Source organism: Molothrus aeneus, chromosome 6 (assembly GCF_037042795.1).
Source record: "Molothrus aeneus isolate 106 chromosome 6, BPBGC_Maene_1.0, whole genome shotgun sequence".
In the NCBI taxonomy this organism is placed as follows: Eukaryota; Metazoa; Chordata; class Aves; order Passeriformes; family Icteridae; genus Molothrus; species Molothrus aeneus.
In genome coordinates, this window is record NC_089651.1 from 31,290,102 (window position 1) to 31,303,892 (window position 13,791).

The following is a 13,791-nucleotide window of genomic DNA, read 5'->3' on the forward strand; positions in this document are numbered from 1 at the left end:
TGGAAGCAGAAAAGCCAAGAAAGAAATTTTTAGTTTTCTTGATGCACTGCAGCGTTTTCAGAATGAGATACAGCTATGTGATATGGGTGAGGCCAACACAGCATGCATGCCAATTTTGCAGCATCTGATTTTTTTCCCCCTGAATCTGTGCTCAAAGACAGAAGTGTGATAGGAGAAGAAATGGTTAGTACCTGAACTGAGTTTATATCATTGAGTCAATTTAACGTGGGTTCTGCATAATTCCATCTCTATAATTCTATCATAATTCTATCCAAAGATGTGATGAGGATATAAGAAAATCACCTGAGTGCTGCCAGTCTCACATATTACATTTTGTTAGCTTTTGTTAGAATTCATGGCCATATAGCCAGATGTTCACACACCTTCCAAAAATGCGTTTTAATAACAGTAACATGGAAGCATGGAAGGGAGAGTTCACAGCTGCATCTGACCATCAAAGGCAGGTAACCTGCCCTGCAGCACACCCTGAGCTTGTCTTAGAGGATTTTGGAGGTAAGGACTCTGCAAACAAGCTGTATGAATAACTTGGGCACCAGCAGACCAAACCCAGCTGCCCAGGGCTGGAGGGACTCTAGTTAATACTTTAATTAGCCCTACAAACCTATGCATTGAATTTCAGTAAAAAAAATAGATTTAAAATGTAATAAAAACTCATAACAAGATGTCTACTAGCAAAAAACCTGAAGCATTTAATAGAGCTCAGGGACAGAGCTACATTCCACACCTCTAACAGAACTATGGACAGAAATGACCACGGTGGCTGGGTTAGAGACTAACTACTGGATGAAAATAAGTAAGAATATTCTAGAACATCCACCAGTGTGGAACCTTTAGAAGTAGACTAAACTTTACTTCATAATTCCCTAGCAAAAGACTATCTTAACTGAACAGATTTTTTTTTCTTCCGTTGCTGAACCTTGATCACCAGATACCCAGAACAATGCTGACGGCATCTGGCCTTCATCACTGGATCAGTGAAATCACAGACTGAAACATGGGGGTTTCTGTTCTACCCCTCCTAAGTTCTTTTGCCAATCACAGTTCTCCTATAGTCTCTCTCAGCCTTTCCTGATTTTACTGCCTCCTGCAGTATGGGAAAGAAGGAGAGTCTTCCCAGAAGTAGATGTGGAAACAAATTTATTTGGTCAAATAAATAGCCTTCCAAAATGGCTAAGTATGACAAGATCTAGAGCAAAAGGTTCCAGCTCTAAGCACCTGTGAATGGAAGGCATGTTCCACTTCACCATGCAATCTCCTAACAATAGCAGTGAAATAGTATTTTTTACCTCTCCTACTTTGCATTTCTCTGCATTTGTACTGTCAACTGCAGGAAATGTAAGCACACTCTCACATCCAATACCACATTAATCAATTCAGAATTTGTTCACTATTTGTCTTTTAAAATAATTCAGTTTTCATATGAGAAAGTGCTTGCTTTTGTTTCTGACTTTACAGACTTCCAGGTAACCTTATTTTTTATGTATAACCATAGATTTAAAATATGAAAAAGTGGTTTTAGGGGCTAACTGACTCATGTTGTTAATTTATTGATGCAATACGCTGTATCAAAAAATTGACAACGTTAGCTCTATGGCCTGATTTTCTCCTACTAGAATTAACAAGCAGTCCTTTAGTCACTCCCATGTCTTTTGTGTTTCAGAAGGCATCAGGCCACAGTCAGAGTGGGGGGCTACAGAGCTGAATCCAGCTGTGTTCCACAGCTGGAATCCTCCACTGTACCCTCTCTCCACTCTTCCTCCTATAGCTACCTGATGAATTGCACACTAAAGGAGGCCTTATGGACAGCACACACTAAAAACAACTATCTGACCTCCGCTACATCTAGGTTGCTGCTGCATGTAAGGATTAAAAGATATTTCAGCTTCTATCTCGGCATGTTAACCAGGAATTCAGTAAAAGCCTCCCCAGCTTAAGAGGTCTACTGAAACAGAAGCCATCAGCAACCAGGGTCTGGAGGAGGACCTTGCTGAGAAGAAAACTTCTGAAGGATTTGAAATGTTTGGTTTATTTGAGGAGGACTGACTTCGGTGTATCAGCAGATACATGAAGAAACTAGTGACATTTAGTGACCAATGGCAAAAATACTGAGTAAAAGGCAGTGTTTTTACTGAGTGTAACAAAGACTGAATTCCTTAATAGTAAAAAAATACATTTACCAAGATGGAAAAAACAATTGTAACACCATCCCTTTCTGAAACCACTAGTAAGCATAGATTAGCTCCTGTTTCACAACATGATGTTATCAATTTTAAATTGTTTTAACTACTTATGGGGTAACTATTAATAAAATCATAAACAAGAAGCTTATTAAAGCTCAAGATTTTATGACACTCAATTGCAAATGTTTGTGTAAGAATATTTCTTAGGGAGTTCAAAAGGCAGTAATGGAGATTTGGGGGAGACCACATAAGAAACACAGTGGCCTCTTACTGACTTGCTGGGGGTGAAGCCAAGTAGTGAAGTGAAAAGACACCGTATCATTTTCTAGAGTTAAGCCTGTGTTTCAAAACAGAGAAGCCACTGACTACTCAGCAGCTGCAGGAGCATTACATTTATCTACACACATAAATCATATTTGCAAAAAATGAATGTTGGTTGATAAATTATGGGGATCTGGAATACGTAGGGGTGCTGGCACATATGAAAAGGAAGAGACCAAAATCATACCCCTGTTTTGTGGGAAAATTCAATACTTTAAAATATAAAAGGCACTGGGTCTCTGAAAAGCTTAGTTAGGGATGTGTATTTATGCATCTATAATGACAATACATACATATCTATATAGATGTATGTGTATGAAATTATGTGAAACCAAAATGTAGTTTTACAAAAAGCATTTCATCAGTCCATGACAATAATCAATTACAGGATCAGTAAAAATGTCATTAAAAGGACAGATAACAAGATAACAAGATTGTCTTACACTGCAGAAGTCCTACAACACTTCTTAAAAAGGTACAAAGTACAATCAAGTACTAACAGATACTCTGATGAGGACCACATTTGTCCTTTTGAGGTTTCGATTTTTTTTTAAGAATAAGCATCCTACATAACAATAAAGTAACGCACACCTCTTCATATAATTCTTGATATTTACAATGTACTCATGTGTGGCCATGTAATCTCTCACATGGTTAGGTGCTAGCAGCATAATTTGTGCACATATTTCACAATTACATTGAACCAACATTGTTGCATCCATCACTGTGTATTCTAATACATTTACTGAGCAGAGAGTCCATAAACATTTACAGAACATTCTTGATTAACAGACTTCAAAACCAACAAAAAATAGTCCATTTCATTCCAGTAAGAGCCAATGCTTCATTTCAGCAATAACAGTGCAGCTAGCATGAACTGTTACTACCTCATAAATTTTGTCTTTAAGTACAGCTTGTGCCCCCAGAGAGACACATTCATTTGCTAAAAATTAAACATAGTTTACTGAATGGCTGGTCTGATGTAATATAAAATAAACCCACTCTAATAACTAAGTTGTACAAAGTTACTGTACACAGGAAAAGCTCTGGACAGTGACAGAACAAAGCTGATGAAATAGTTTGTATAAAGACCTCTGTTTTCCTTTCATAAGTAACCATATGCTAATGCACCTACAAAATAAGAGGCCCAGTATGGTGTGTTACAAAATCAATCATGTGGCATTAGAGAACATATTTTTGCATTAGTACACTGCTAATCTTTCACTGACAAAATTTTCCCCTGTGGACACTGGGGCTAAAAAAATGTTAATCACTTGTACTGTGATTGTTGACATGGAGGATTTATCTATCTGTAGGAGAACATTGTGATGGTATGATAACTTAATATGTTATGCAAACATTTTCACTGAGAGCAATGGTACATTCACGATGACTTATACAATCCCTGAAATGTGCAACTGGCTAATGTCACCACTGCAATGTCCTGCTAAAGTGATCAGTAGATTTAATATGAAAATTGTCTCAAACTAATATTCCAAAATATCTCACTCAGAATTTTGATAGAAATGCTAGAACTGAATTTGAACTTTGTGTACATATCTTTCTCATTCCTTCATAAACATTTTTCTTTAGTACTTCCACACCTCATGACTCCTGCTGCTGTTAACTTTGTTTTCTCAGGACCTTTTCTGAACCTTCTTGTTTGTTCCCACCACAGGGAGGTCACCAGCTCCATTCCAAAAGCCTTCTGCTGAAGGCAGCCCCTTGCTTACCCACTCACTCGGTCAGTGCTGCAGGGCTCCTGCCAGTCTAACGCAGACATCAGGAAGGCACAGACAGCTCACCTTTGGCACCAAAAGCCCTCTCTAATCTCAGCCAATGGTCAGTCTTAGCTCATAACTAGGCCAGTACAAGCCAGTCCCAGCAGCCACAGTCACCAGGGGTGTTGACTTCAGCCACATCTGTAGCAGATGTGGTTTTGCTGGACCAAAAGAGAGTGCCTGAAGATAACTCATATTTCCAAGCACCTGATGTTGACTAGTACTTGTGAAGCTACTTAATGACAAAGAATTCAAAGTGTTTTTAATAGTTTTACAGAAACATAAAAAAGTTGCTTAAAAAATCTTTCCTCTCTAAAGGATACCAGTTCTCTCACTATATATAGGTAAATGTTATGGAAACTTTCGGAGCAAGGTGTAGTGCAACAAAGGAGATTGCAAAAAAGACTTTTCTTGTGTTGTAGATAGACTGTGTCCATTATGCCTTACAGTCAGTTCTGATTTGTACCCTTGTCACTGTTGAACAAAATTTTATAATTTCCTTCAGAGGTGCTGGGAACTGGAGAATTTCAGAGGTGTCACCATTTTTGAAAATGACGGTGACTTGCAGGATGGAACTGATATTGGGACTGGCTCCTTCACGTACAAAATACAATATCTATTTCTTCCACTATAAGCCCTTCCACTATGAGCCCTTCCTAAGTCTCCACAAGAGTCATCCTTAAAGTAGAAATTTTCTCAGTATTATGTCCTCCTATAATGTGTGTGTTCACTTGGAGTGTTATGAATCTCCCTAACCACTTAGTATTGGGGATGACAGCATTTACCCTTTCGATAGTCCTTGTTTCATCTCAACAGCTGATGGTAAAGCCTCAAAACAGAGGTAGCACAGGCTGCATTGCTTGGAACACTGAAAACTAAATAAACAATACACTGCAAAGAACTATAGGAAGAAACAGTTCTGCTCTACAAGGAGACAGACTGAATGACCTAACCTGATAACTGGATGATCATCCCAGTCTAATTTCTAGTAGTTTATATTTACTCCACTTATTCTCAGGCTGAAAGAAAGGACATAAGACACCAAACATAATAATTGTAATGCAATTCTACTGCATAGTCAAAAGCAACCTGTGTTGCTCATAGAAGCCACTGACATTTTTATCCCAAGCACACTACTTTCATGCAAAATTTAACTTTTCAGCGGATTTTTTTAACCACTAGACACAACAGCAATAGCTTTGAAAATACAGAATTTGTTAGGTTACATCAATATCTATATATCTCCTTATTTCTTATACAAGAACAATTATGGCAGTCTGGTATTGCCCTGCCAGTACAGTTTCTCTTCCACTTTTTTCTTCTTCCACTGGCAAAAAAGCAGCATCTTAAAAGTCTTCCTGAAAGTTTTATTACAGAGAGCATAACACATGGGGTTAACAGTACTGTTCACATAGCATAGCCAATATCCAAGGTGCCACAGTGTCAGGGGGATGCAGTCAGAACAAAATGTGGAGATCAAAACCATTATATTATAGGGAGTCCAAGTGATGATAAAAGCCAAAAGAATGGCACTTAAAGTCTGTGCTGCTTTGCGTTCCTTTATAAGAACCATGCGTTTCCTTTTGGTGATTTGGTTATTTATATTTGGATCCATGCTTTTGATGGAAGGGTCCTTTGACAGAGCAGCAGAACAAGGAGTTATTTTTACTTTTCGGCAACCATTGTTGGCTTCCTGAGTGCCATCAGCCTTAACCACCAAACGGAATTTATAGGCCACACATTTTTTACTTTTTTGTACGTGTTCTTTGGTAGGTGACAAAAAGTATTTCTGGTTCTCAAAACCACTTTCTTCAGGTTGGTCTTTGACAACAACATCTGTAGTCTCATTATACTCTTCTGCCTTACTTTTAGATGGACTTTTGTAAGTTACTTGGAAAACTGGGTCAGTGGCAAGTTTATCCTCGTCTTCGGAGGAGGCGTAGCTGCTGCAGGTGGTTAACTGGTCAGCCTTGGCCCAGTCCATGCAAGTATTTGCTGCCTGGGAGGCCTTTGCCGTAGCTGACGTACTTCGGCTAGATGAGGACCACGAAGCCTGACACCCCTCTCTTTTGACTAAGTTTTGTTGCTTGCAACTGAAGCAAGACTTCAGGAGAGTTTTCTGAGGCTTTACTGTCTCATACTCTGCCACAGACTCTGAGCCCTGCAGTTCAGCGAGGTCCTTGGTGCGTTTCTCGGTCTCTTTGTAAATGCGGCAGTACAGAATGGTCATCACAGACACTGGAATGTAGAAAGCAGCAATTGCAGTACCAAAGGTAATAATGGGTTCATATAGAAACTGTATCTGGCACTCTTCAGGTGGTACTGTTCGTTCACCCACGAAATACTGCCAGCACAAGATTACAGGTGCCCACAACATGAAGGAAATCAGCCAAGCCATACCAATCATGATGCCAGCTCTTTTGGGGGTGCGTTTGGCCCTGTAAGTTAAAGGCCTTGTGATGGAAAAATATCGGTCAAAACTGATGACTAGGAGGTTCATTACTGAGGCATTGCTAGCTACATAGTCCAGTGCTAGCCACAGGTCACAGGCGAGGCTTCCAAGAGTCCAATGGCCTATGAGTATATAGGATGTATAAAGGTTCATAGAAAATATCCCAATGATGAGATCTGCACAGGCAAGGCTGAGCAAGTAATAATTGTTGACAGTTTTGAGCTGACTGTTGACCTTAAAGGATATCATTACAAGAATATTTCCCACTATGGTTATTAAGCTTACAATTGCAGTTACAGAGGCAATAGTAATGACTTCCCAGAGGCTATGCCCTTCTAACTGCTTGTGGTTGATGGAGGAACTGTTTACAACAGTAGAATTGCTGAATAAATTGACTTCCATTCTTGTCCTTGGTGTATTGTCATCAGGACCTTAGCACTGTTGCATAATGCTTTCTGTACTCAGAAGCATCCTTTTGGAGATAGCTATAAAGATCAAAGGAAAAAAAATCAGAAAATTTAAGTAGCTCAATAGCACACATCTCCATTAGTTACTATGAAAACACTTGTGAAACAACTTATCACATTATTTGTGTTCTCTTTTCACATTTTGATTGCTATTCTACAATTGTGAACATAACTAAAACACACAAATGTACATCCTAGGACAATGTGCTCTGGCATTTTATGACATTTCAAAATGCAATCTAACTATTATTTCATAAGACAGTCAACCACCCCAGCTCTTACATTTTGAGTATCTTAGGAACCCTCTACATATTCTCAAACACAGACATTTATGGTTTTGCAGTAAGACAGTGAGTCACTGTGTTGTTTCCTACAGTATTTAAAATGCATGCCAAGGTTTCAGGAATTATCTTTGAAAAAATTCTAAAAGTCACCAACAACAGAAAAAGAGTAAGCGAATACTGGGGGTGCATGGGAGATAGGAGACACACTGGCATGGTGTCAACAAGAAACAAATAGGTGTTAGAAGTGCTTGAGGCAATGGAGGGCAATCTTTGAGCGAATGAAGCAGGCGAGGCCAAGAAGATGTTTGCGGACAAAACTCAATAGAGAGATCTTAGAACAGAGAAGACTGATGGGGTTAAGCATTGAAGTACAGTCTGGGTATTTTGGATGAGTGAATGGTAGGATTGAGGATACAGAGGAGTAAACTGCAGAGGAAGAACCAGAAGATTGGTTCTGGTAAAAAATGCAAATTTAACAACCCATTTCAAATACCAATTTAAAATAACACTTGCATGTGCAGCAAAAGGTGAAAACAGGACCACTCTATTAATGTATACATGCCACTGACATCCATTGCTTTCTACACTCCTCACTGCTGTTTCTTGTGCCAGTGAACCTGCATTAGGCAAAATTTCTTTCAAAGATACCTGATGGGTTTTTAGTAATTCCATCACATCAGGTGATGCTAATCACTTACTCAACACTTAGTCTCACTAAACTGTGTAATTTTTAAATAGTCAAATAGTATTCAGTTTTTAAAGTCAGAAATGAAAGCTAAATTATTAACAGATTTTTCTACTGGTCTTTTAACCTGTATAAAACTGGAATGATCTCTTTTTCAAAGCAGACATCGGTTCAGCTAAAATTATCACATGAATCACCTATTAAAGTCCATTTCTAAGTCTTTAAGATTCTCTCTACATCAGATCTCTATTATATGGTCCTCCCTATCCATCCACACCACTTCTCTGTGTTTTCATCTTTCATCTTAACTCTCAGAACATTGTTTTCTTTGGTCTTGGGAAGTGCCTTTTATTAACTGCAAGCTTTTACAGACTATCTCTTTCCCACATCTGACTTTTGTACCAAGAAGTTGTGTCCTGTCTCTCACCAGCTGAATAGAATTTTTTACAGACACTAGTTGAACTTTCAGAAAAGCATGCAATTTTCTTTCATTGTCCTCTTTGTCCAGCCTTAGAGGTGTTTAAGAGGTGTCTGGACCTGGCACCAGTTTAGTGGTTTAGGGGCTACAGTGGTAGTTCTGTATTCTGGACTTGATTTTACAGGCCTCTTCCAGTCTTGATTATTCTACAATTCTATGATTCTTATTTGCTTTTACTGTTTCCTTCACTTTCTTCCCCAGGTCTCCTAAACATCCACAGAAGTGTATCATGTTTCTACTTCAAACCCTGCTTAAATGGTGATCTCTTTTTGTGATGAAACTGGATAATGGTAAGTTTCCTGATATACTGAGACTTCTGCCTATCATACTTCTCAGAATGGTTCTCCTCCATCTGAGTGTGTCTATCATCTCCCATTTTATATTTAAACTTTTCTGCATTTGTATTCTGCTTATACACTGAGCCTAATTCAACAGGATTCTAATTCATGTATAGACCTTGCAGACTAGCAACAATCATAATACATGCATGTTGACCATCTGTATGCTTGGCTCTCTCCCTCTCTCCAACCTCCAGAGCCAGTCTAGCAGCCAAGAAGAGCTGAAGTGCCACAGCAGTTCTAATTAATCTTATGCAAAGAAGGACATTTCATCTTGGTTCTGCATTCTGGAAAGATCTCCCCCAAGTCAGAGCTGTCTTGATGGCTGGTGCACTGGCTTTACAAATCTTCACAAAAATTTGAAGGGTAGGAAATCATTTCATGTGAAACAAAGGTGTGTGGAGCAGCTTCATGGCTGTGGTAGGTAACTGAGCTGTGAGAGAGGAATCTGTTTCTTACTTCATGTCTTACGTTTCTTTTTCTGTGGACAGAACAAAGTTGTTCTGTGCATTAAAAGCTCCATGTGAGTAAATTTTCAAGCATGGCAGTGTGGCAGTGGGTTTAGTGTGGCAATCTCAGGGAACAATGAGGGCTGTTCACTCTGTGAGGGGACGGTGAGGACAATGCCACAGCAGGTGGAGCTGAGGCTGACCAAGAAGCAGCAGGATGTGGAGAAGCACATTGGGTTCATGAGAAGGTGAGAGACAGTGATGGTGCAGTGCTTGCACAGCAAGTCTGGAGTGATGAGGCATGTCTGAGAGCAAGCCAGGAAGCCCAGCCAGCAGATCTGAGTCAGGATCTGAGCCAGGATTGAGGAGATAGGAGGCCAGGTGTAGATGTAGCTGCTGCCTGGCTGCGATGTAGCACTGGCAAGGGCCAGCGCTGGCCTTGGGCTTTTGCATATCAGCTAAGGCTAGAGATGGTCTTAAAAAGGCACAGCTATGAATATCAGGTACAGGAATAAACCTTTACAAACTACATTTGTCTAACACCTGGGTTTGAGCAGCCATGTAGAACAACTACAGATTGTTTCAACTTTCTGCCTTTTTTTGCCAGAAATGGCACTTGCTTCAGAAGAGGGAAGACTGGAAATTGTATAGATGCTGTGGCCTGTAATGCTTTGTCTTTACCATAGATAGCAAGTGTCCCTCCTCTCAGGTCTCTTACATTCCCTAACATTAGCAAATACGAAGAAAGACTGCTCGAACTACGCCATGTGGATTGCAGACTTCAGAGCAGCAGGAGAAGTAGAAATTGTTGTTGCTGTTGTTATTGTAGTTGTTGTGACACAGATGTTCTTGGTTTAAACTGATATGGGTTGGAGAAATACTGATAATACATTACGGAAACTACATAATTTCTTAATAATTTATTAATAAAAAGCACTGTTTGATCATGCAAAGCCTTCCCTCCCTAATGGGCTATTTTACTGTGATGTCTATAAAGTTGACAACAGTTGACTTATTAGTATGCAAAGATCTCTTCTTGGCATATTGGCTGTTCTTGTGATCTCGTCATTCTCTATCCTCTTTTGTTTCACAGGTCTGCATTAACACTTGGTGGATTACCTTTTGTCATCTATTTGTGTATCACTCAGGCTAATAGAGCCTGTGAGTGGGACTTCTGTGTGCTATGGTAACATAATTTATGTTCATTGTCTATCGTAAGAGATGATAATAATAGGGACATCAAAACTAAATTATAAAATTAAAATGCGTATGTACAGTATCATGACTTTGCTGTCTCATAATTATTAATGCATGATATTCACACTTGTGAGTTGTAATGGTATTTGTTATGTGCTGCCAAGTAGTAATGATTTTTTTTTCAATCTGTCTGTAAGTATTAATTATTGTGAGTTGTTAAATTTGCACATAAAGTCAGCTTACAGTTATCTGCAGGCAGATTGTTCATGTCACAGATTAATTGCACCACAGATGCAGGCACAGCTTGGGTTCACCAGGTTTTATTAGCTCCATCTCATTCTGTCAGACCTGTGGTGGCTGCATGAGTATTGCTTGCATGTCTTTGCAATGTGCTTGCCAAAGCTGCTCCCTGTTACTTTATTTATTTGCTTGTGTGCTAAGCTAATTTACAGATTTGCTGCCCACTGTGCCCTGGAACTCAGCAGCCCACAACACAGGTAGTTGTGCAGCTACAGTACAGCCCATGATTTCACAAAATAGGAGGTTTGGTCACATTTTGCTGGAATGATTCCTGGGCTTAAAAGCCCTTCAAAACCAGACTGATATTTTAATGTGTTGTGAAATGACAGCCTGTGTGTTCAAGAGGGATGGGCCTAGCTGGTGTTAGGAAACTGGTGAACTGCCCCAAGAACAGCATGAGTGGCTGCTAAGTTTAAGAATAGCAGGACAAACCAGCCTAGCACTATGGCACAAAGCTGTTCCTGTGTCTGCTCTGTGTCCTGAGAGAAGGATGTTCCTCAAGAGGCTGTAGAGCCAACTCATGTGGTTCATGTAGCGCAGGTGTCTGCTGAACACCCTTTCAGCCTGGGATCAGTTGCTTTTTCCTCACTTGCTATAGAAAGCAAAGGTCCTGCACTTGGGTCACAACACTCCCATGCAGCTCCAGGGGCTGGGGCAAGAGTGGCTGGAAAGCTGCCTAGTGGAAAAGGTGCTGGAGGTGCTGGCTGACAGCATCTGAACGTGAGCCAGCAGGTCCCCAGGCGGCCCAAAAGGCCGATGGCACCTTGGCATCAGCAACAGTGTGGCAGTGATCACTGCCTGCCCTGTGCTTGGCACTGGTGCGGCCACACCTCGAGTCCTGTGTCCCCTCTGGGCCCCGCTGTCCCTACAATGACACTGAAGTGCTGGGATGGCTCCAGAGGAGGGCAGCGGAGCTGGGGAAGGGTCTGGAGCACAAGTCCTGTGAGGAGCAGCTGAGGGAGATGCGTTTGGTCAGTCTGGAGAAAAGGCGGCTCGGGGAGACTTTGTTGCTCTCTACAACAGCCTCAAAGGAGGCTGCAGTGATGGTTCTCTTCTCCTGGGATGCAAGTGACAAGACAAAACAGCCTCAAGCTGCACCTGAGGATGTTTACATTGGGTATTAGGTAAATTTCTTCACCAAGAGGGTGGTTAGGCATTAGAACAGGCTGCCCAGGGAAGCAATAGAATCGCCTTTCCTGGAGGTATTTAAAAGATGTGTAAATGTGAACATGGTTTAGTGGTGGAAGTGGCAGTGCAGGCTTAACGGTTGGACTGAATGATATCCAAGACCTTTTCCAACCTAAACAATTCCATAATTCATCTAGCTTTAGCTAAGAGCTTTATTTTCTAAGCACTAAATACATGTTTTTTCTGTTTTTATTCACACACGTGGACGCGATTTTACCCTCCCTGCCCGGTGGTACCGGCAGGAGGTGCGGGCCCGGCCCGGCCCGTGGCTGCCCGCAGGGGGCGCTGCCGAGGCTGCTCCGCCGCCGCCATTTCGCCGGGCTCCGGCGAGCGGCCCTTTCCGGCAGTGGGCGGGACGGGCACGGCCCCGGCGGCCCGCGGCAGGCGAGCCCGGCCATGCAGGCGGAGCGGGGCGGCAGCAGGCCCCGCAGGGAAGGGGCCCGACACGGCCGGCGGCGCCCCTGCGGCACGCCCGACGCGGCGAAGGAAGGAGGCGGCGGGGACGGCCACGGGCGCGGAGGAGGCGGGGGCCGGGGAAGAGGCGGCGCTTACGGGCACCGAGGAGGCGGGGGACGGGGCAGGCGAGAGCCCCGAGGTCGCGGGGCAGCGCCATCGCCCAGCGCCCAGCAGCACCGGCGGGTAAGCGGGAGGAGAGCCCGCCCTCCGCGGCAGCAGGGGGAGGCGGAGCTGAGTGTGCGGGGCCCCGGGGCGGCCCTTGGGCTAGGGGCACAACCCTCCCTTCCCCTCCCCTCCCCTGCCCTGCTCCTCCCCTTCCCGAGGTGGAGCCACGCTGGCAGGTGTGCCCCAGCCTGCCGGGTGGGGTGGGAGTGCCGGCGGTGCTGCCCGGGACAGCTCGGCCTCTGCAGTATCCCTGTGCTGTATTCCTGCTCTGCAGCTCAGCCTGCGCGCTCTGGTGCAGCATGACCCAGGGCTTGTCTTGCCAAAATACGTGAATAATTTTGCGTTGAAAAGATAAAAGTCTTGTTTAAAAAATGCGTCTGAAAAAATGCCTCCTCAGTTTGCAAATTGAGATGAAGAATTGTTGAGCAGTTTTGGCACATTTGAAATGTTTTAATAGTTGGACTCGAACGATCTTAGAGATCTTTTCCAGCCTTGACGGTTCTATGATCAGAAGTTGAAATGAGCGTCCTGTCCAGCCTGTGGTACTCGCAGTGAAGACATGGTAACAGAGCACACCTTACGTAGTGGGTATCTGTGATTCACTGGGTATCATTTTTCATTAATAGAAGTTGATAGCTGTGCACCAGCCCATTTTAAAATGCTTTAGCAGATTAAAAGTAGTGCAGACGTACCATTGTGTACCACAATTACATAGGCAATTTCCTGTGGAGGCATTATCTGCCTCACCATGGTATGAGATCAACACTGTGCCTTTAAAAAGAGTCCCCATAAAAATGCTTTGACTACTTCATTCAGATTGTTTTGCTTCTGTTAGCATTGTTGCAACATGGAAATCATGTCCCTGGATTGGCAAAGAGATTATAATGATGACCTAATGCTAATTGGTGTTGGCAGCACTGGGAGTCCTAATGTAGATGGACCAGGTGCTACCCCAATTCCAGCATCATGTTGATTAGATTCACTTTGACTTTTATGATCCATGGCTTCAATTGAACCCACCCAGTGTTT

General features: G+C 42.3%; 2 protein-coding genes across 2 annotated transcripts in view; one reads left to right on the top strand and one right to left on the bottom strand.

Annotated features, from left to right (window-relative positions):
* Positions 1–1,141: 1,141 nt before the first annotated feature.
* Positions 1,142–13,791, bottom strand: part of CHRM5 (cholinergic receptor muscarinic 5) — a 49,408-nt gene continuing 36,758 nt past the window's right edge. Inside the window, exon 2 of the mRNA XM_066551267.1 lies at positions 1,142–7,240. Within this exon, the coding sequence (XP_066407364.1) occupies positions 5,571–7,157 (1,587 nt within the window). The 5' untranslated portion in view covers positions 7,158–7,240 and the 3' untranslated portion in view covers positions 1,142–5,570. The remainder of the gene's footprint in view (positions 7,241–13,791) is intronic.
* The window catches only part of AVEN (apoptosis and caspase activation inhibitor), an 86,481-nt gene continuing 85,227 nt past the window's right edge, over positions 12,538–13,791 (top strand). The window contains exon 1 of the mRNA XM_066552542.1: positions 12,538–12,780. Coding sequence (XP_066408639.1) covers positions 12,538–12,780 — 243 coding nt within the window. The remainder of the gene's footprint in view (positions 12,781–13,791) is intronic.